General features: G+C 37.4%; 1 protein-coding gene across 4 annotated transcripts in view; it reads right to left on the bottom strand.

Annotated features, from left to right (window-relative positions):
• Nucleotides 1-24,279, bottom strand: part of PCSK5 (proprotein convertase subtilisin/kexin type 5) — a 227,857-nt gene that overhangs the window by 44,346 nt on the left and 159,232 nt on the right. The window contains exons 14-21 of one of the 4 annotated variants that reach the window (XM_032096048.1): nucleotides 19,627-19,770; nucleotides 17,723-17,825; nucleotides 16,968-17,161; nucleotides 15,434-15,518; nucleotides 13,336-13,433; nucleotides 12,794-12,923; nucleotides 11,626-11,741; nucleotides 8,301-10,455 (exon numbers count right to left, since the gene is read on the bottom strand). In XM_032096048.1, coding sequence (XP_031951939.1) covers nucleotides 10,340-10,455; nucleotides 11,626-11,741; nucleotides 12,794-12,923; nucleotides 13,336-13,433; nucleotides 15,434-15,518; nucleotides 16,968-17,161; nucleotides 17,723-17,825; nucleotides 19,627-19,770 — 986 coding nt within the window. In that variant the 3' untranslated portion in view covers nucleotides 8,301-10,339. Of the gene's footprint in view, nucleotides 1-8,300; nucleotides 10,456-11,625; nucleotides 11,742-12,793; nucleotides 12,924-13,335; nucleotides 13,434-15,433; nucleotides 15,519-16,967; nucleotides 17,162-17,722; nucleotides 17,826-19,626; nucleotides 19,771-21,546; nucleotides 22,906-24,279 lie in introns of those variants that run through there. The other 3 variants (XM_032096054.1, XM_032096049.1, XM_032096050.1) reach the window with 3 other exon arrangements.

Genomic DNA, 24,279 nt, shown 5'->3' with positions numbered 1-24,279 from the left:
TAATGGACTGTTTTGCCCTCCATGCTTTCTCTCCCACAGGCACTGCCTGCCCCTCAAAAGTGATGTGAGATGGTATCCAATAACATTAGAGTCTGGCCATGCCCCCTTCCCACATAGCATAAAAAATTAACCCTGTCCTGGCTGAAACTAGGACAAATTATATATATATATATATATATACACACAGACACACACACATGTATTTGGACAATAATACAATCATGAAAAAATGCATGAAAGTCTGAAAATTATCTGAAATCATCTGAAAAGAATTCCCATTGTGGGTCTGATGCTTCAGTGTTTTATACTATTGGGTTTACATTCCTGGGAAATCAGGGTGACTTTATTACATAATTGCTTCTCTGATGTTGTTTTGTGATACGCATTAGAAAACTTTTGTGTTTCTCCTTTACTTTATTTGCCTGCACTACTTGTATGCTTATCCTGTGTACCTATCCACTGGACCTGAGCTACTAATTCATACACCTCAGCTATGCCTGATGAAATCCTTCACACATAGCAGAAGTACTCAGTTTTTAAAAGTTTTAGTTATTTCTATCTTATGCTTTTCATTGGAAGTGGTGTAATTTGTTTCAGCTGTGCTTGGAACAGTGCCAGAAGACCAGTTCTGTGGCTCTGAACTGAAGCATTTTAATGAATACTATTATAAGAATGTGCACCAGAAAATACTTAAATGTTGGGCCCTCTGAATTGCAAATCACATCTAGCACTGTAGATCTGACATGTTAACAAAATAGTTTTTGGTGGATATTCAAAGAGTTAACACTGAAATTAAAAAAAGAAGACTTTTAAACTATTCCACAGGGCAGTTCAACCATCTGCCAGAATTCCTTGTGAGCAATGTATTTCTTTACAAATCTTGCTAGATAAATACAGGCTGCCAAAACCTCAACCCTTTTCTTTCCTTTTCTTTTTTTTTTTTCCTCTCTATTAAAATTCTTTATCTGTCCAACATACTTAATAGAGGAATACTCTCAGCAATGTGTCTTCATTTTGCTTTCAATCAGGCAATGATCATCTGTTACTTTGGATCATCTCATCTTTATCATTTACTCTTGTGTTAATGCTGCTACCTTGTCACCTTGTTTAAAAACATTTGTCACCTTGTTCAAAAAAAAGGAACTGGAGATACTGAAGGAATAATGATATGTTAACAGACTCGATTCCTCATAATAGGAAGATTTTAATGTATAATTTTGTGTCCATAATTAGGAATGTCTAACTCTACATTTGGCCTACATCAGGTTTCAGGTTGTGCCTTTAACTACATACAAAATCCCTATACTTAACACTCAGTTCCTATCAGTTCATATGATGCATTTTAAAATGAGATAAGAACTATTATCGTCCATTAAGGAGATGGAAACCTGAGTTGCAATAAAATCATCAAATTAGTTTGCAATAGCAAACTAGAACTTGTCTCTCCTGAGTCCCAGTCTGGAGCACTCTCATAGTTGCCAAGCAGCATCAAGTGTACCTTTAGCTTGTCACTGTTTCTCGCTTGCTTTCCAAAGCCTGCGCCATTCACTGACAGCAAATGATATTTCAGGAGATCAGTTAGATGGGGGTGTGAATATCCCTGTCAGTTATGCATGGAGATGTGGACTTTTATGTGCTGGCTGTCATAAATCTTTTTCTCTTGTAGTCACTCCATGAGATTTAGTCACTGCAAGTCATGTGTTACTTCCCCACTTTGTTTGATCAAAATATCACTTTATCTAATTTTAAAATACTCTTTATCGTCTATAACATTGCCACAATGGCTTTTCCTTAAAATTAATGGAAAAAACTACCTTATTTCCTCCATTTTGCTTGTTTACTGTCATGGGAATCTGGATATGGATTTTGTACTTGGGATTTTTGTATGTAATCTTACGGGTTATAAAGGTTTGACAAAGCAGATAAACAAAAACTGCTCAGAATTGCTTCTCATCCATCAGCTGTGAGAACTGAAATAAATTAGTGCTAGGGAACCCTCTGCTTTTTCTCATGTTTGGCCATGATACATTTCATTTTGTCTGGCTTATGGGATCAGCTCCTTGAGTTCTCTGAAGAAACATTTATTCATAAAGCTTAAGTAGACAACTAAAACTAACTTGCATATAAAAATCCATGCAAATTCATCCTGAGGATTGTTTTTAAGGTTACTCCTTTGCTTAGGCCAAGGTGTCAGTGTTTAATAGATTACAGGTCCCCGAAAGAAATCTTGCCATAATGTCCATGTTGTAACATTTTCAAGATGAAGACATTTCCTTTACCCTCAGATTTGGCAGTTGTGCAAAACTGTGCATCTGGTTTGCAATTATTTGTCTAGCTTCAGTTTTCAGCCTCCTGCTTAATTACACAATGACCAAATTTCTGTCTCCCTGTTTGGGTGTGCAGAAGGGACAAAGAAGATACTCTTCATGGACAAAACTTTTGGATATTATGATTTGAGGTGATGAGAGGGATTCAGGATTGGAACTCTTCAAAAGTGCTCTAGGCAGTGACAAATGAGAAGGCTGAAAATAGGATATTGATTCCTAAGTCACTAAATCTCCCCCTTGTGCCAAGGGGCAAAGCAGAACCTTGAAAAGGATTGAACATCTCTTCTCTGAATAGCTGTGTGCTGAGTGTAATATAATGATTTTAGGATGAAAGGCCCCTTTGTTGCAGGATTAGGTGAGATTCACACAGAGACTCAGGTTAGCTGTAATTGTGACAGTCAGGAGTGAGGAAATTGCCTTTATCAGACTCCACTATCTTACAAGGCCCTCTATGCTTTTCCCTGCAGAATAAAAACATTCACATTAGCCAAAGCTGCCTTATTTATTTCTAACGGAAAGGAATTTTCCCCTCCCTTTACAATGTGTACTTCTCCCCACATTTCTACATAGTATTAATACAATTGTTGTTAGAAACCCACTGAAGAGTCAGAGCCCTCAGCAGTACTTAGTGGGCATAAACAGACCCCAGAAAGACATTTTTTAGCATTTTAAAAATAATCTTTAAATCTCCATTTCTACTAATTTTTTAGGCGTTTAAAAATTTTACTTTAAAACTCCATTTGTACTAATTATGTGGATGCCTGGAAGCATAAGCTGGCTGGGTTCGTGGTCTCTCCCCTCGCCTGTAAGCACCTATGTCAGAGCTTGGCAAGGTATTCTGCTGATCACCTACAGCCTGAAATTTGGCAGCCCCATGAGAAAGGGGGAAGAGAAATAGAACAATCTCTATGGATCTGTATCTATAAAGCTTTGGTTTGTACCCTTCTAACTTTTTGAAGGAGGGGGAAATACTACAGTACTCTCAAAATTTTAGACTCACAATGGAAAAAAGTATGCTCAGCCTCTCCATTTCTTGAGCTTTCCAACTGGAATTTTCCCTGTTTTACATTTTCAAGCTTCCCATTCTTCATAAAAATCAGTATCTGGCAATCTTCTAAAGGGCAGTGGAACAGAGGCACCTGAACCCCACTGAAAATTATCTCATAGTGCTCATAGTACCTCTTTGGAAAACTAGGTAGCTGCTTGTGAAATATAAAAATAAACATGGTATGCTTTGAGTAAAGCTGGTGTTATTAGCACATGGAGTACATTAAAGATAGAATCTTTCGGTGCTGGAGGAAAACACACATCAGAGGCAACCAAGGTAACACAGTGTGTCTCTCCTATGTTATACAGCAAGGAGTGTGTACTTTGTACACATGGAGCCCTTCCTGACCACTGCAGGATCTCTGTAGTCTGATTTGAACAGACAAAAACCTGAAGTGGAAAGAGCTGGATGCTTTGGGTCAGTATTTCAGTGGTGTCATCCATCTCTAGCCAAGAGACTCCTGCACAGGCTGTTTGTACTGGACACCTTCAAGTTAATCAGGATATGAACAGAGATCTGCTGATAACTGGGCAGCTTGTAGCAGGCCAACTATTGTCCCAACAAGATGTAACAACATAGATTTGTACTGTTAATCAAATGCAATTTCTGTTTAATTTGCAGAGATGAAGACATATTAAAGCCTGAAAGAAACCTGCCAAAAAGATACAAGTACCTCCTTGGAAGTAAAGAGCAGATCAAATTAAATCTTTTAATGAGTGGTATAAAGGTCTAAATTTTATTCCCATCTCTAACTGTTCAGCCTCCTCAATACACTTACACTGGTGATCTTCCCCTGCTTAAAATCTTCCCTGGTTCCTGCTCTCTGCTATAAGCACCTCTGCATCGGCAAGGTAATCTTTTTTGTTCTTTGATTACAGATTACATTCCCTTTAACAATCACTTATGTCGAAGGTGTAGAGATGGGGAAATCATACGGCTCTTCTAATTCAGATATACCTGGAGAGAGATTTTGTGACACTGTTTGACAGTGGGAACTCATTTTGAATCCTCCTTTCAGCCTTGAAAGTGTTCAGAGAGGATGTGCTAGAGGCAGACACAGCAAGACCAACATTTACACAACTTCATTTTGGTATGGCCTCCTTTCTCTTGTAGTAAGAAAAGGGGCTACTTTATTCAGGAATGAATATTTGAGTAATTTTTGTCTTTTTATCCAGTAGCATTGCTACAGAATGGTCCACTAGCATAGTCATGAGCATGGCAGCTGACAGCAACCTGATCTGTGGGGATTGGCAATCAGGTGCTAGACTTTCCTTCCAATCCACCTCTCAAAGAACATCTGCAGGCATCAAGAGTGGGGCAGTAGGCAGGCAAAGGACAATTGCAAATGGAAAAGTTATGCAGTATTATCTGAATTATAATTAAACCACATTAGTCATGCTCTATTGAACATTCAGTGTTACTGTTGAATTTGCATGATAGAGCCATTAATTCTCCTTGGTAAACAAGTACTCACTGCTTGCCAGTGTTCTGGCTTCTCACTCCCAGGCTGATTGGAAAAATGGGTACTTAATCACCTCATTGCTCTCTGCTGTGTTTCCTGATGGCTGAGTGTTTTTTGCTTTGAAAAGTGTTGCTGTTTTCCCAGAAGACCTTCAACAAATCCATCCCCCAAACACTCAGAAAAACGAACAGATGATTGTATGAGGGTCATTCTTCTAAGCTTCCTTGGTCATCTTTGGCAGCAAATACATGAGTTGCTCATGTATTTTCTGCCAAAAACCAACAATGGCCAGCCTTTGGAGCAGCACAGAGTCTGCATTTGTTGCTAACTGGAATTATTTTTTAAAAATAATAAGAGCTTCCTCCCCCTAATATGTTTTCCTTTGACTACAACTCCCATTCTAGAAGTAGAAATTGTCTCTGTTTTTATGCATAAACACTGCTTTTTAATCCAGAAAGGAAGTTCTTCAGGATAATTTCTGTCACAGCTCAGCTATTAGACATTAACTCTGTGGTGATGTCTGCTACGATCGCACAGCAGGTGAACATTATTGCAGTCTCTCTGGCTTTATCCTGAGGACTTCAGAACAGTTTTCCTAGTAAGACCTCATGTTACTGTGCTCTGAGAAATCACAGTATGTACAAGGCCTTTGATAGATCCGAATCCTCTTTGCTCACTGGTGTGGAACCAGTGACTGAAATGTGGATGTTGGTTGCCCTTTCACTGGTTCGATGCAATACTAAAGTTCAGAGCCTTAGTTTGTTCTTAGGGCACTCACAACCCTTTAATTCTTGCTAATGAAGAGGCTTTAAGCCCCAACAGAGTATCATGACAGGTGGTAGTAAATAATCAGATAATCATCTATTTCAATAAAAAATAGAAATCTTATAAAATAGCTTAAGCAATACATGTAATTAAAATTATGTTAAACAGAAATGGGTTTTTCCGCTGGTAAAGAAAATGCTCATCAAAAATATATTTTCAACCCTTCTTTTTTCACTTATTGAAACTCCCTATTCTGATCAAGGTCATGCATGTTGTTGTATATTAGTTTCCTTTTGATGAAAACTTGACTAGGGTTTTTCTTTGTATGCTGTACAACTTTTTAATGCTTGATTAAAATACCTTGCACAAACATCTAATGGCAGAACTTTTCTTGGTTCATTCTGTACCAATGACAGGACAATGGCATATCCAATATAAATATAAGGCATGGTAATGTATCATAGACAAGTTAATGTTCAGCGACTTGCACTGCAAATTAAAAGCTTTGACTCACACATGCAATCTCTTACATGTCTTTACAGGAATCTTGAATTTATAACAGGCCTTCTTACAATCATTCAGTTCATTAAATATATTCATTAAAATGTAACAGACGGCTATTAAGAGGATTAACTTGGTCATCAGCAGCTGTAACTTGCGTTTAGTGATGGGTGAAATTGCTGTAGACAGCCCTAGTGCTTCTGCCTATAGGTTTGCTCACACATCTGTCAAACCCCTCATGATCTGATAATGTGGCACAAGCAGCAGCCTGCTATCACAGAATAAATTCACTTGCAAGGAATTTGACATGACATTGGAAAGCTGCAATTGCAATAGAGATTGAGACCTTTGTATGGTCTCACAGGGAAATCTTTACTAGAAAATAGTGTGCTTCACAGAGAGGAAGTTTGCAAAGCCTCCCCAGAAAGAGGCAGGGAGTGCCAGCGGATACAAGTGTGTGTATTCAGTGCGGGCTAAGCCAAACGTCCCAGGAGCTGCTGGTCAGAAGCAGAAGGTTTCCACTGACTTATTCTGGCATCTGATCCTACAATACTGGTATGTGGCTGAGGTGGAGAGCTGCAGCTGAAAAGGGAGTAAGGCTGGAACTCCATTGCAGAAAAGGAAACATAAAATAACACCCCCGCCCAACAGGCTTCTGAAGGATGTTCTGCAGGTCTGGGGCATGGTAAACTTTTTTTAGCATATGTGATTTTTTTTGTTTTTTGACCACAGCTGTTGTTTTTAAAAAACTTTGAGACTTTTAGTAAAGGTCTAGACATGTGTCCAATTTGCACTTAAATCAAGGATTCTCCTAGACAAATATGAACTGGGAAATACCATGTTCTAACTACAATGGCATCTTCAATTTGTCATGGCTTTCTGACTTGTGGTATAAATAAAATGAAATCAATGAACAGATTTAAACTGATGTCATACACACTCTTTCCTGACAAAAAATTTATTATTTTGTTCATACTTAGTAGCTTCTGATCTTTCTGAAATGGTCTGTATCCATTCTGGGTGTCATCAACAGTGTCAAATACCGAACACATCAAAGTACTCATCATTGAATCAGAGAGAGGATCAATTACGTAAGAAAACTCTGCAGCTGGCAACAAACTAGCTTCTTTCAATTGCAATCCTGCTGCTGCAGCAATCCTCTAGTCCAAGTATAAGCTATATAGGCTGCTTACAAATTTTGCATGTGTCTGACAACAGCTATTAAGGCATAACAAATAAAGATGATCAGAGTCTGAGCTGACACCAGAAAGTTCTGGTTTTCAGCCTAAAACTCAGATGTATGCTTACTTGTCTGCTCATTTGGAAGATGAAGGTGAGGTGGGAGCTGAAACAAGCAGTTCTTCATACAACGCTGTAGGCAACCTTTTTTCCAGGTGTGGTCTCACCAAACTACTGCTAAGAATGCGCCATCCCACATATGCTTAGATTTGGGGATTGACATGGAAACTGTGGGAATGATGACTAACTCCTTATTTTGAAACCAGGTCAAAAGAGGTCAGCAACACTGAGATGGCTAAGTGGTGAGGTTTTTTGCAGGAAATTCTTTACATGGCCTCAAATGTGCTGAAAATGCCATCTGAATATATGACTCCTTGGATAAGCTGCCATTTTGCTCTCCACTGAGGCTGTGGCACGAAGTGGTAAATGAACAAGAGCAACAGCTCATGCCAGTGAAGGACCTGACCCTGCAGGGGTTACCACTGAGGCTAAAGGGAGCCCTCTAGGTCTGGCAACTCTGCGGCTGTATCTGAGCTGTAGAGCGTGCGAGCACTGGCACGTGCACAGACACCAACACGATACTGTGCCAAGGGGCCAGTCTGTACGACTGCAAGGGTGAAACCCTCCTTCTTAACTGCCTGAACCAACAGATAGTCACAAATTTTGCTTTTTAATCTTGAACACACAATAGATTAGAGCCATCGCAAACTCTTACAGATCAGAGGAAGTCAAGATTGTTACCCACTAGGGTTCAGACATGACTCTACTGTTACTACCCTAAAGGTGATCTCCACATAAACCAGGTATTTCTGCAATCATAAATTCCATCACTTCAACTAAAAAAAGGCTGTAATAAAATTAAATACCCAGGTAACTAAGTGCTCTATACCACAGAGCTACCTACGTCCTTCAACGAAGATGTTTAACATACGGATCAACATGTTTCTCCAGACCAAAGGAACAGGAATTTAGGTTAATTTAATAGAAAAAATAAAATATGGAATAACATTGATTTTGGCCAATATCAATTACAACAGAACTACCCTATTTTACAAATAACAACTGAACATTTTACACATGTACAGTATTTTTTTCAGTAAAAATGGACTTCGTTATAACAATGTCAGTTTTTTTTTAAAGAAAACAAAGTTATTAATTTCTTCTCTATAATAGTGTTAGAGACATTTGTAAGTATCCAAACAGATTCTTTACAATCCATTACATAATTAAATCTCAATAGTGAATATATATTTATATATAACATATATAATATTAACTTAAACTTTGAAAGCATTATGTTCTATTTAAACACGCTATACTGAGAAATGAGGCAGTAACAGACTAGTAGTTAAACTAGCACAAATTTGAATGTTTATCAGGAAATTTGTAATGGGCACCAAAGGAGCTTAACTGCACTCTGTCATACCGAACCAGACTGTAATAGTTTATCTGCTCTCTACTAAAGAGGACATTACCTCTAAAAGTTTGTATTCATTTGTTTGTAAAACATCCACAGTCATTTTTGATCCCCTTTATTTTCCAGGACTTACATGCTTAAACAGCTGCAATCCATTTTCTGTTTGTATGTCCAGGAAAGCTAACTGAGAAAGACACTTTGTATGTTTTAAGTATTATCCCCAGTAAACAGTATCTTTGAAGTTCAATTTTCTGTTTTATGTGAAATGACTGTCTTTTGAACTGTATGCCAAGTGAAGCTGAAGAAGATAAATTAAACAGAAATTTGTACTGGCAGCCATGTGCCTGGGCAGAAAAAGGGTGAGGCTGGGGCCATTTCTCTTATCACTCAGGACCATTTTACAGTGAGGTAACTCCATTGGCCTTAGCAGGACTATTCCTGCTGAAATTTCTATTGTGAGCAGTTAAAAGCAGACTCAGGCCCATCACGACACCAAGAGAACCACTGATTTATTGCCCTATATGCAATTATTCCTGGAGGTGTATTTGGCACAATTATAAATCCAGTCCTGTAAACACATCCTGTCATATATAGTCACACTGGCATTTACATATGGGCACTATGAAATAGTTCCACATATCTGTATGATAATATCCCCTTTTTAAATGAACATTACAAGACAACAATAATTTATGAATACTTCTTACATGTTAGCAATGTTTTCTGACTTCTGAGCATATACATTATTCTCACTTACGCAAATCAAGAGAAGTAGTATATTCTAAATTTGTCCATTACAGGAACAATGGTTTTTTTATGTTTATTTGAAATAGCTTTGACAATTTAAAAAAATAAAATAAAAATCCTAGCATATCTGTTAATAAGCCACCTGTCTAAAAATGAAATCTATATGACCAAAACCACATTTTGGGCAAACATATATACATACTGCATGTGATACAAAAAACAGCATACAGCAGAGGAAGTAAGAAAGAAATGTGTGCAGAAATGTTCACTTTCCATTTTTTTAAAATAGTGTTACAAAAGGGGCAGAACTTAGTCCTGCACTAATGATGTTTCTGATCCCCTCAGGAACTCAAGTTCCCCCTGTCAATACATACAGCACAAAAAAAGACTAATGCAAATTTTTTTGTATTGTTTAGTTTTAATCCATGTAAACTTGTGTTGTATTCTTGAAACACTCTTTAAACATCTCAAAGTGGAAAGAAGCAGGAAAGAAGGGAAGAAAAAGTACCTTCAAAAAACAGGAATAATCCTAAGGTTGACAGGAAATCAAATCAAGAGTTAAATGTTAATTTTGGCATCAAATGCTTTGGTCACACAATACTGACTCTGTGATCCTGGATGCTCAGCTCTAGACAACCAGTTATGAAAGGTAGGCGTGTTGTAGTTTTTCCATTTAAGTTCCAACGAACAGTTTGCCATCTCCCCAGACAAAGAGGGGGGAGAGGGAGAAAGGTGGCTTGCTTTCTTTTTCTTTTTCTTTTTTTTTTTCCTTTTTCAGTAATACGGTTAATCTATAAGTCTACAGGAGGAGGAGGATGCTGGGAGGTGTCAGTTCACCCCTTTTGTTTACATGTTCTGCAACACAATTGCTGAAGTACTTTCCTCTGGCAGAGATTGTTCTTTTTCACCAGCATACAGAATCCTCCCTCGGCCCAGGACTCTTCCGTAGCTTCCAGAGGGTAGCAGCAAGAGAAGGAGGGGAGGTTGAAGGTTTGGAGAGCACGGCGTGTACAATGGAAGAAGGTTTAATTGGTCAGACATGCAGATTTGGTTGAAGAGACCATTCAGGAGCAGGTAGCAAGTAGGAAATTTGGTCCATCAAAAGGAATTTCAGTCAACAGCATTTTTTTTTTTTCAGGAAGAGATATTGTGTGGTCCGACAGGAAATGATTGGTATCCATTTATGAAAAGGAAAAAAAGATTAGAAAGAGAATAATTAGAATACAGTGGTATTTACAGCAAAGGAATTTGCTCTCAATTTTTATGAATTAAAGGAATAAAACAATCAAACCACAGAAAAAGAGTAGAACATTCTCAACAGAAATGCAAATCCTGTAGAGTGAGTTGATTGTAAGGCATTGAAGTCAACTCTTAGTAAATCCAGTGGAAATAAGCTGGACCCAAGAGTCATTGTTAGCTTTTACTATATCTGATGTCAGATATCTTCCCAGACTTTGTTCTGATATGATTTTTCTGTTGGATTGCACTTGTTGGGCTCTATTTACAAGTAATTCACATGGTAACGTTTTTAGGGAAGCACTAAGTGTCTCTGTAATTGTGGCATTTAAAAGGAATTAATATTAGTGAATAATTAAGCCAATCATATGCAACAAGAAGGCTATCTTGGCTGCCACAGGGAATTTGGAGGAAGTTCAAATCTCCACCCTAAACTGCATGCTCCCTATTTCAGAATTCTTTTTTTCTCACTACCCTTTCACACGAGTCAAGCAATACTGCAGGCACTTTAAATTGTTTTTACTTACCAGCACTTTCACAGTTTAAAGTGGTGAGATAGATAAATGTAGTTCTATTAATAGTACTCTAGGGTCCTCATACAAAAATCTGTTGAAAGCAATGGCTTTTGAAAAATTGCTAAGGAAGGAAAAGTAGGTTGTTGGCAATGGGAAAAATTATTTTAGGAAAATTCAGGTAAAGTGGATGTGACTAATCTTGCTAATACATGCAAATGCAAATTTCTCCTCTTCATACACCTGAATAATTTAAAAAGTTATGTAGATGTTACTTAAAAGAAGAAGAGAAGCAGGCCAAACCAACCCAATACATGTAAAAGAAGAAGCTGGCAGTGATAAAATGGACCTTTTCAGAGACTTGCACTCACCATCCTTGCACACTGTTCCAACGACACAGACACCAGTGTCTAGGTTATAGCCACTTGGACAGCTCGTACAGTTTCTGTCTCCTGGGCCACTGCAATCCAAACAGCTGGCATCGCACCTAAGAGACAATGGCAGGCGTTGGTCTTCCTGCCTCACCAAATATAAGACTTCCTAGGAGACCTCTTTAGCATTGCAAAGGACTCGTTTGTTCTTTCTAGAGGTATCAGGTACTATAATATTACTGGTACTAATTATCAAAATAAATAATTGACTACCCCTGCAACTCCATCCTTCTTCTTTCCATCAACAACTTTCTATTCAAGCTTTTTTACTACACAGCTGCATTATTCTAGTGCTTTGAAACTATGCAAAAATAATCAGCAAAAATATCAAGCTGATGGTGCATACATGTGCCAGAAAGGCACAAACTAAAGCTACAGAATATAAATGGCTGACATGATGCCCAGTCCCTCCATTACTCATCTTGCTCCATTATATTTTCATTACATATTGATTGTCTTTTATGTGGAATACACTGAAACACACAGTGATTCCCTTCCTGCCCTGAACTCAGATCAGAGTCAGTGATAAATTATTCCAAAAGGCAAAAAATGATATTTGTTTAAGAAAGAATGGAATAGAAAAAAATGTTCCTTCCTTGCACAGCACAACTTTGTCCAAGATTTATCTAGCCATTTGTCCACTTGAGTCAGGTAAGTTATTCTGGACAGTAGTTTAGAAATAAATGTGATTATGAAGTGGAAGAAATGAAATGGTCTTTATAAATAGTAATCAACTTGCAATGAAAAACCCATAGTTTGATTATTTTTGTTTGCTATTAAGAAATACAGATCCCCTGTCAGATTTGTAAATTTTACGCTTCTGTGCGAATCTACTTCCACTCTCACTATAGGCTGTTTTAAAGTGAAGGTCACACACATATACCAGAAAAAATATTTTTATAAGACCCATATGAATATAAATCATCATAATCATCATAATAACAACAACAATTTTTTTGTATTTTTTGGAGTCAGCAGTATTTTATCTTCTAGTAAGTATGATCATTTTCAACACAGTAATAGCTAATATACTGCCAAATATACTAGTATTTATATATATTAATATACTGCCTGATATACTGCCAGATGTATTAGCCACTGATCATACCTTTTGCAGCTTTTGTATCCGCTTTCAGTGGAGTGATCAAGGTAATAACCACTACTACAGGACTGCACACATCTTCCATCTTCCATAAAATAACCCTGTGTGCAGTTTATACAGGCATCTATTCCAGCACCTTAGTCCAAAGAGAAATTGTTAGAAGGTAGGTACATTGTCAGAATAAATAGTTACATAATTTCAGTGTATCTTTTTCTGAAATAAATGATTGCAGTTCTAAAGCTCCCACAAAATCTACCGTCACTATTCCATTCCTGGAAGAAAATGGAAGGCATTACTGGAAATCATATTCAGTTCTACTAAAATTTAAAAAAAAAGAAAAAGAAAGAAAAAGAAAGGAATATATGAAGTCTTTCAATTAAAAACGTAGATTTCCATGCTAGCTGAACGAAGTTTGCCGTATTTAAAATGTAATTAAAAGCTGTAAGAGAATGAAGGATTTACATGTAATCATGTTATACTGTAACTGTGACACAGCGGAATAAAATCATATGGAATGAAAATTATGTAGACAAATGTCAGTGGGGTACCTGCACATGTTGCACAGGAACGGTGGCATGGTTCACATTCTCTGCCACTGTGGTATTTTCCTTCTTCACAGCGGATAGCACATCTGGTGCCATGCAAACTATTGTAAAAAGGAAAAAAAGCACAGGGCACATAACGACAACAGAGGACAACAAGATAGGGCACAATCCAGTAATTCTCTTTTAACCAAAGAACAACACACATACTAGTATTCATCAGCTTCCTTCACTGGGCATATTTTATAAATTTAGAGACACCAATCACTTAAAAAGCGAATGCAAAGCAGTTTTTGCCCACGGTGAAGTAAAGAAGCTGTTTACAAACTCTTGGTAAATACTACCAAGTAATAGGGGACAGACAAAAAATTAACAATGACAAACAGCACTAAAAATTCAGGCATGTAAAATGCAATTATCCATCAGGAATTTAGCACAGGGTCAGCATAAAAAAATGCTAAGGGACTTGTTAACTGAATGCCAGGTCTGTGTGGCTTGTGAGATTTGTCAAGAATCCAGCTGGAGGTATTCTGCCTGCAGGCACTTTAGAGAGAGCGCAAAAATGTGAGTAACAGAGGAAAAAAAATAGCATAAAGAGTGACATTTTAATGCATTCCTTGAAGTAGCTGTTTATTGCTTTCCTGTTAAAAGGTGCCTATAGCAGTTTGTTAGCATTTAGGTTTTGTTTTGAAATTATTTATTTTTAAAACTAAGACTTCTCTGCCATGTTTACTATCTTCTGCAGAACCTCAGCATTCATCCAATTTAACACTTTTTCTAAAAATGCCAATGAGCTCCGGGGTTTATCACTCTGAGTGCTAACCATGCTTTTACAGATTGCAACAAAAGTCGGGTAAGCTCAGCACCGCTGAAAATTTTCAAGGGTCTATTCAGTCTCAGTTTAGAAAATAAACTAGCAATTCAACAGAACTTTCACAACCCCTGCTTTTCTCTTATTTTTCCTCAGTGACACACCTCGAAGAGCTTTACAACACACATAGCACTAACATGTTTTTACAGATGGGAAAATAATTTGCCCAAGTTTATTTAATGGGCCAGTAATGGAGAAGATCTGGAATCCAGGCCTCTCAAGACCCAGCCAAGGAAGGCCCTGCTCGTTGATACCTCTGCCAAGAAAATGCAGGAAGTTTTGAACAACTATGGAATACGAAATGCATGTCCTGAAAGGCTCCACTTATCTGGTATACCCACACATTTAAAAAAAAAATTTACTTAAAATTACTCTCAATTTGCTAATATTGCCCAAGAAAACATGAAAGTTGTGTTTTAAATTTTTTTTAATATTTCAATTTCAATAAAGGAATCCAGGTATTGATGTTCTAGAAGCAAACATTCAGCTTTTACTTAGAGATGAAAATTCACTTTAATGGAACATGAAACCTCAGTGTTAAAACATTAACACAATGCTTGTATTCAAAAGAATATCCCTACAGACACTGAATATTGACTTCATATTTTTTTGTGGCCCTAAGCCAGCATACAGTCTGTCATGGATATTATAAGATTTTTGACCTTTGCTACTTGGATCAAAAGGTCATTCTTTATAAAGGAGCTTGAAATGTGCACTGCTGCTTTGTATGTTTTATCTATCATTTTCAAGAATAATTAAGTTCTCCTCTGAAGAAAAAATCTCCACTGCTGTTTAAAATACATGATCACTATGCTGTAATAGAATTGAGCCTCAGGTACTTGAGATAAGTGAATGACTGCATACATGACAAAATACAGTAAAGATAAGAAAATAATTTCTAACTACCACATTGAATGAATCAGAAAGATGAATATAATTCATTTACTCTACTTCTAAAATAATCCTTGACTGACATAGTGTAGGTCAAAATTTGAAGAAGCCAGTTTTCCATATGACTGGCTTTTATGTTACCTGAAATGAAAGGCCTTCTAAAAAATCTGTTGTTAGCCAAACTGGCACACAGGAACACTATTAAAGACTAAAAAGCATTGGAACAGATGAAATGAGGGCCATGCAAGGTTAAATAGCTATCTGATGTTCTTCATTGTGTATCTACAGCCTTGTATATACCTCTTCAGATACTACGTTTAGAGACAACCATATTTTCCTTACCTTAGGCCATGTCTGCATTCTGTGCAAATTTGGAATTCAACACAGGTCTTGCAGTTTTCACTACATTTTCGACAAACAATCTTATCTACAAGAGAAAAAAAGAAAACAGCCCAGAAAACCTTGGTCAGTTTTGTTTGATAAAATTGTGTGAATATAGTATTGCATGACTTTCTAGTTTGACAAAAACATCAAGCTAGACTGAAATAGCAAAATTCTGCCTATTACTAGCTTTTTCCATCAAATATCAAATGGTTTACAACATTTCTATCCATTTGAAGTTATAGTTGCATCCTGAGAAAAATACGTTTTGAAGCCATTAAAAACTTTTCAGAAACATTAAAAATTTACATTCACTATTTATAATATGGACTAAAGATACCTTCTCATATAGGAGTGATATGCAATAATGATTGCCATGTGTTCTGGAGACTGTCCTGCAATCTTACCCCTTCCATGCAAGCAGTCTGTCCTGTCTTCCTGATTTGGTGCTAAAAGACACACCTGCATAAACAGATCTGATCTTAACAAAGTAAATACATAAATCACTTAACACCCGCCTTTTTATCTCTAGAGATCCCTTATTTAAGAAATGTCTCTCTCTCTTCAGCCCTGTTGTCTTTTGACATGCAGGGACACATACCCTTCTGAGAAGAAAAACTTAATTTTCCCATTTAATCCTAAATTTTCATCTATGCATCTTAATTTATGTGGAGAAGAGTTCTCTTTACTGTAGTTCTCGCACAGTGAAAATGGAAGAATTAAGGTAAGACCTGTTTTTACTAATTCTCAAAAACACACAGCTTCATGCTGGAGAAAGCAAAAGGTTAGGTACCTAGATGAACAAAGCTCCTGAGAACACATTTATCTTCTAAGGAGTGTCTAAAGACAACAAAAGTCACTGCAGTTTTAAGCATGTTTGAATACATGTCTAAGTGTTTTTTGCTAGCCAAAGCTGGAAATTAAACACGGACAGTCTACTTGGCAATCACAGGAGGAAGCTGAAGGCAGTATCCATCACGGCTGAGGATTACTGCTCTTGGGCAGTCACATCACTCTTTAGGTACTTAGGTCTGTCAGAAACATTATTTGCAACCATGTCACATCTGAAGAAATTGTTTTTCTTAGAGCTCTGATTCACTGGCCACGGCCAGTTTCTCAGCTCTCACTTCTGGTGCCATATAATCTGGCTGAATGGGGAATTCCTCATGGTCAGAATGTAGGCGCTGTCTGTCCCTTTCCCAGGCAGCGATAACCTGTTCTATCCTTCAACTGACTTGCTCTTGAGCTGCCCTAGTTATGCTACTGTTACTCCCAGCCATCCCCAGCTGAAAAGACATCCTGCAACAAGTATGGTTTTTAAAATAAAGGCAAATTATTCAGGACATTCTTGATCACACTTGGCAACAATTTAATAAAAGGAATAGGATAAGAGATATATGCATCAACATACACTTTTTCTGCTCATAACCATCCCAGCAACCTCCCCAGATCAAATTCTGTAGCCCGCAATACAAAACCAACAAGAAATACTAACTCTTATCCAGGTAAAACCCATCAGGGCAGTTGGTAATACAGCTATTGGTTACTTCATTCAGGTAGTAGCCAGATTTACAGGTCATGCACTGGTCATTTTGGCCTCCAACACAGGTTTCACAATTGGGTGAGCATTTTTTACATCGTTTCTTGTCTGCATTGTAGTGACCAGGTGGGCAGGTCGAAACACAGATCCTGCAGACAGCAGGGAAGAGAAGGCAGAATTGTTAATGAAATAACCTGCCACCACATTCCTGGACCATGACTGCAAAGCAGAAGTATTTCTCAGCATTGTTGCTTTTCTAAGGACCATGTGTTTACTAAGATGCAACCCTGCAAGGCACTGCATCAAGCTGACTGTCTTGCATTTATGTCCCTACACATATGCTACCTCACTAGCAGATGGCTTGTCAGCCTACAGTGTAATTTTTGACCATCTACATTTCTTCCTGTCCTGTTCACTTAAGCTATAGTAGCCATGAGAGTCTACATACATATATATATATATATATATATATATACATATACAGAGAGAGCCTCTTAGGGAAAAAAAAGAGGTGGGGATATAATCAGAGAAGGGTTTTTCTAAGCTGTAGTATAAATTCTGGTAAGCTAGAGTTTGGGGTTTTTTTAACTCCAAAGAAAATTTTTTAAAGTCAGGGGAAAATCCATGACTGCAATGAAAAGAAAATGAAAGAAAGTTAAGATATATACCAAGAAATCAATGAAGTGAAGTTTTTTTTCTCTTTGTCTTACCTGGTGTTGTTTTTAGATTTGTAGTAATAGTGCAGACAGTCAGTACAATGATCTGGTCCTGGCCCATCACACCCTACTTTACTGCATTCTGCATTGCAGGGACCTGTAGTAAAAACAGAATACAGATGGCCAAAGGGATTAAAACTTCTCATTTAGTTCTTGGGACACCTTAAAACACAGTATTTTATTGCAGAATGCGATTACTTTGCTTTCCTGTGTTAAGGACTACATTTAGCACAGGTAGCTTGGTTTGCTGCCTGCAGTGTGAGCTCGAGATTGAGCTCTGGGTGGCAGAAGCTCCAAGCAAGAGGCCATGCAGACACTTCACATAAAAAAGGACACGGAGACCTGTGGTACTGGTCAGGTGACCAGACACTTAGAGACACAGCAACAGCCAAAGACACTGAGACTTCCATGCACTTAAACTGTAAGGGTATAAAAGCCCAGGGTTTCCCTTGTTCTGGGTCCCTTCTCAGAGGCACTCAGCTCAAGCTGTTATTTTGTTATTTAGTTACTGCACCAAGATTAAATTATTCTAAGTATTGGGAAGTCTGAGACTCTGCTATGGGAAAACTAGGGTCGAGCTAGTAAGGAAACCTGGTCTGATTGTGTGAGTGTGGGGTGTGTAGCTCTGAAGGGGCCTCGGTCCTAGCTCAAGTGTTGAGAGCATGACTGCAAGAGTGGCTCCTGGATGGCTGGACTGGGAGGTTTCCTGAATACCTGTTTGATTTCAATTCAAAACTTAAAAACAAAAGGCAAGCTTTTTTAACAAGTATGGCATCCTTGTTTTATTTGGAAATGTGTGAAAGCTTCTGTAATTCATAATTAGGAATGATTAGCAAAATAACTTATAAAAAGCATAAATAAAATAAAAACATAAATCAGTATGAATATTATGATCAGTGGCTACTCTGGTTGCTGAGTGGATATCAACCGGTCCAAGGTCCAAGTGGCTACCATGACCCAAGGAACCAGACAACAGGGCCCCAATGCTCTGTGCTGCTACATGCTGCAAAAGCCTCAGCTAATACCCACTGATTCGCATGTCTTCCATCTCACCTGCACTCATGTTAGGCCTGATAATGCTTGTGGATCTGTTCCAACTCAAGATATTCTATCAATTTTTTCTTACAGTTTTCAAATAGAGCCTTCCTGCTATGGGAGGAGAGAACCATCAAGTCTTGCCTTTATGCAGGTGAACAATGACTGTGGGTGAAGTTACAACTTCCAGGATCACTGCTCTCTCCTGAATGAAATGTGTAGAGTTTGCTTCGTACAAAACTTTAAGAAGTTAGTGACCTTTACAGTAGAGATAGTAGTGTTTCATTACCTACCAAAACAAGGAGTTCTGCAGCTCTCCATCTAAAATAGAGACTGTGGGACTGACATGTATGAAAGGAGAATGGAATAACAGAAAATACTAAATTGAACTTTGTTCTCCTTTTTGCTGGCCAGAGATACACTTCACATTCATCACATGGTACTGCTAATGGTGGATTACATGTAACAAACTGCCCACTTGACTTATTTTGCAGTGCTAAAAATCTAGCTCTATTAAAGTCTAATGACAAGGCTGAAAAACTTCTCTAGGGATCACTGAGAAACAACACAGATGTAGAAGATAAAGTTCTTCCCATATATATTGATATGTGCATAAGTATATATAGCTTTACATACTTATATGCAAAACAGTGCATTCTTCATAGCATGTTAATTGTAGCTTAAAAATATATAGCTCTATGCATACAAACTCAAACACTTAACTTAAAATTATGAAACAAATACTTCCCATTTTCAATGAAGAATCCAATTTACTGAACATTTTACACATGCAGGTTCTCAGGTCATCCTTAAAGCCATTAAGTTTCAGTAAATGCACAAATAGAGTAAATGAATGTACACACCTGAATAGTCATCTGTTGTATAATCTTCTGTAGGGTCTTCAACTGGACTAGAGCGCACTCTTTCCACTTTGGAAAAATCATTTCTTGGTGAGTAAGGCTGGATGGATGTTCCATACAGTACTAAGGACCACTCTTTCAATTTTCCTGGAAGTTAAGTATTATAAAACTGTTTTCAGAACTACTTCTCTTTTCTGTGTCTTACAAAAGTATGTCACTTTTAAGCATGTTGTTATGAGTAGGTATGGAAGACACTGCCTTTCAAGTAAGTGAAACAGTTGTTTTACTATTAGCTGAGAAAGCTATTTTCTTCAATCAGATCTTTACACTGTATTTTCATTGCAAATCTCTTGTAGGTTTAGCAAAGGTTTGCACCATGGGCTGAATTCAATGTAAACAATAAACAAAACATCTGGGCATACAGTTATTTGGAATATGTATATGGTACTCAATAAGGTGGATTTGCTCTGGATTTCGTCTTCCACTCAGAACATTATTAATTGTCTGGTAATTATAATTTGAGATCTGTTAGCTAAGTAGATGTATTCAGAATTCTGACTTAATAAAGGGATTACATAAGAGTACCTTTCATTGACTTGTAGGACACAACTTGATGAACAAGAAACAGCCTCTCTTAAAATCTCAGTGGAAGAACATCAGTTTCCCACTCAACCAGCATAATTTCTAATTTATTTGTGCCAGTTATTTGGCAGATATATCACTGTATTGTCTGCAATCATGATTAGCATTTTATCCTCTTAATATTTGAATGAAGACAGAAAAAATTGTCTGGCCACCTGAAGCATTATCTGACTTTCTGGTAAGTTTTTTTTGGGGGAAGAATAAAAAGATAAAGGTGTTTCAAGTTCATGCTGTCAGAACATAAAGGGTGAACTTTCAGTCCCCATCTTTCTCTCTATACTACTAGGTGAATTAACTTGGAGAAAGAGCAAAAACACTCAGGCCTGAAATAATGCCTAAAAGTAATGATGAATAAAACCCACATCCCTGCTTGAAAAGGTGCAAACCTAAGTTTGGTATCATCCTATTGTCTTGGTTATGTTAATGTGTGCTGGAATAGCTCGTTATAAATGTCAAATTCTTATCAGAACAAAGAGAAATTAGAGAAGCAGGGAGAATTTGAATGATCCTGTTTTGGAGCCTGTGGTTAAAATTCTTTCCAAGGAGAGCTATTATTTAATGAGAAATGTAATTCAGGTATGACTCTTCTCAAGAAAATAATGTATTATACTTTGTGTAAAATTAAATTCAAGCAATCTTCCTCTTCTTTAATTTTAATGATACTCAATAAATTGAAACGTCGTTCACTTGGACTTTTCCAATCTGTGCAAGCAAATTAATTTGACCTTTACAAGTGATTTCCTGTATTTTCCCAATGTCATCTGGTAACCTCCACTGACATGGCAAAGACAAAGACAAGCATCTCTCTCCTTGTACATGCATGCTTTTAGCAGTAAGCAACAATAAGCAAATACACTACCTGACAGATCTTAAACAAATTTCTTTTAAATAGCTTATACTAGGGCTAAAGATGGGAATCTATGTTACCTCTATGAATCTATGTCTCTTGCCAAGCCTCCGAGACAAAAATTTCTACACTTCATATGAAACCTCTGCTCTACACTCAGTTTTTGAGCAGAAACTACAGACAGAGACTACATCATGTGGCAGTTGTGTCACACAGTAGCTTTCAGCTTTTCACATCTGAATTATAATTTTCTTTAAAGAGACATTTGATCTTGATTTAAAAAATTAACTGCTGACAAGTCTACCACACCTGCTGCCACACTACGGGCTAATTACCTTGGCTGTAAAACTGCATACACCTTGTTTTCAATTTGTCTTCTCCTACCCACAGACAGGTAGCTCTTAAAGACCCATTAGATTAAAAAGATCCAAATCACGTATTTTCTTCCTCTAAAGACATGTGGGAATCAAGTTACATCTCAATACTCTTTAGACTGATCCAACTGTGTCCTTAATGACACTTTTCTTTTTTAAAAAGAAGTCACACAGGGAGATAATTTTTAACCAGATATGCAGTCATCACATCCCTTTCTAAAATACAGCTTCTCCATGTCCAGTCCCTGCCTTTTTTGTGTTTTAAACCACTTCTACAGCATATAAACCATAATACACTGGATGCAAGAAAAAAGAAATGTGTTTTATTAAGTTATTCAGATCTTTTTATCCTCATCTTTTATTATGAGGCAAAACTCACTCAACTTCCCAAAGTTTTATATTTTTTCCCAGAACCCTGATAAAAGTATTCACAAGAACCAACTACAAACAACCACAGGTAAAAATGCTCCTAAGGCACAGCATACTGTGTCTGCATTTTACACATACAGAAGGTCTTGTACTACCATCACCGCAGGAAGGATTGTTAGTCCGAATGCATACATAAAGCAAAAGAGCAGCAAGGAGAATAATGTAGGGTCTCTCAGGAGATTAGCTGCCTTGCAAGAACAGTTCAGTAAATAAAGAGGAGAAAAATTCATGTGACTTGCCAGCAAGCAAATGAAGTCTTCCTCAAGGTGGGTTTAATTTGCACAATGAAATATTTCAATAACTAAGTATATATACATACACGCACACTTTTATAATGAATAAACAAAATACGCACATTTAAGCCAAAATCTTTCTTTCCCCATTTTTGGCTGATTCCATCATTTAGTTTGGCTAGAATAATCCTTTCCCTGCTTTTACTTCGGATGTATACCAAAGGTCCCATATTGTATTTATAGAAGAAAGGGTACATCACAATGTTTTATGGCAAACATATGTCCATCTCCATAAACTCTACAGAATTAAATGTAGAAATTACATGCACTACTTTTATGAACTGGACTCTGCATTTCTTTTCAGGTAACAGATATGGCATTACCTTGCCACTGCAGGGATATGATGACACATTGGGTCTTTCTTTTTAATTTAATGGCAACTCTTAATTGTAAGATCTTTCAGGAGCTAAGAAACACATGCACAGAACACAAACAAGAAACAGGCATGATGATGATATCAGTGTGATAAACTGCAGGCTATGGTGATAAACTGAAGAGGCACCATGAACTGGAGAGGCACCAGGCATAAATTATGTTTAAGCACCTTTTGTTTACTTCATGTTCTCTTCAGTGCAGAGACTAATCCCGATATGCCCAAACAGCTGAATTTATCCACCACTAATATATGGCAGGCACTTCCAAATCTTTTTGAACAGAAGAGTTACTGGACAGCTTTCATCAGAGGGCAATCACTGCTCTAGAAAGATGGGGGATACATTACTAGACAGTATACAATGAACCAGGATCCAAATTCACAACCACACTGCATCTTGTGAAAACCAAATGCACGTAAAAACCAAACTAGTCTCAAGCAGTGTTCTGCATTGTGCTTAAAACAAAGTAGAGAATAAGCTCTCCAGCAGGATTCTTGCAGTATATCAGCTTCCTCCACACCCCTTAGTTTTGTAGACCGACTTTCTCCCAATCCTCTAGCCTTACTGAGCCTTTTCTCCCAGAGTTGCATCCTTAGGCCTTAGTTCTGATGGAGGAAAGGAAATCAATTCCACTGAGAAGAGTATCTATAAAGTATTGAAATCAATAAATTGGTAAGACCTATACAACCATAAATGTAGTTGTAGTGTGCAGGAGTGTGCAGGAACAGGCTTTGAACTGTAAAGCTGGAAATGTAGCAGGCCACTTTGAGACCATCCTGATGACGTAAAAGGCCTGTAAAATATGTCTAGAGAATTGCCCAGATTAAAAGTTTGCAAAATGGCTCCATGCTACCTCTTTTTTAGTGCAAGGCATGTGTCAGGGAAGAAAAGAGGGAAATAGCTAAAATGTGTTGCTCTGTGGCTGTTCTTCATGCCTGCTGGATGAACCAATGGGTTCCGGTACACACAAAGGTGAAGAGCTACCCTAACTTGTCCTTCACACCAGAGATGTTCCTGGATGCATCAGGAACAACAAGTGCAAAATGGAATTAAAAATACTTGATTTTTAACTCTTTTGAGTAATCTGATTAAAATTAAATTACTTATTTGCTGCTTAATACCTCTCCTCAATTAAATTTTAAAGCACTGAAAAGTAAAAAGAAACCCAAACACAAAACCTCCTCTTGAATTCCTGGGCAGTTTTGCTTATAGTCTATGGCTGCTTTTCCAAACACATTTAGTGCATACCCCTTTTTAGTATACTGGAAACTCTGCTTGTCATTTAGTGGTGTGTTTAACATCATTTGGCTAAGAACCTTTCATGACTGCAAAGCTATGGTGAGAAGTGATCAGTGGTGATAAAGTAAAATTTAAAACACTGGCAATGTTGGTGTTTTCTTGCAGAGCTCTAGGTGAAGATAATCAAGATTTTCAAAATGCTGTGCTTAAAGTTAACCACATGACTATACAGCTAACATTTGAATAACACTGGCCTGACAACTGTAAGAAGTTATCAGAGTCTTCAAGTTGTTCCCTGCTCAGAAATTTTGAAACTCAAACATTATCTTGGTCTTCATTAGGGACTTACTAACCACATATTGTGTAAAAGCTTTTCAAAATTTTGGCTTATGATTGCTGGTTTACTATCCTAAAAAACTAAAATCAGGTTATGCAGGCTACTGAGTTAGCCAATAAGA

This window comes from Corvus moneduloides, chromosome Z, assembly GCF_009650955.1.
Source record: "Corvus moneduloides isolate bCorMon1 chromosome Z, bCorMon1.pri, whole genome shotgun sequence".
In the NCBI taxonomy this organism is placed as follows: Eukaryota; Metazoa; Chordata; class Aves; order Passeriformes; family Corvidae; genus Corvus; species Corvus moneduloides.
The sequence above is the reverse complement of the archived record's forward strand: the minus strand, read 5'-3'. Positions and strand labels throughout refer to the sequence as shown.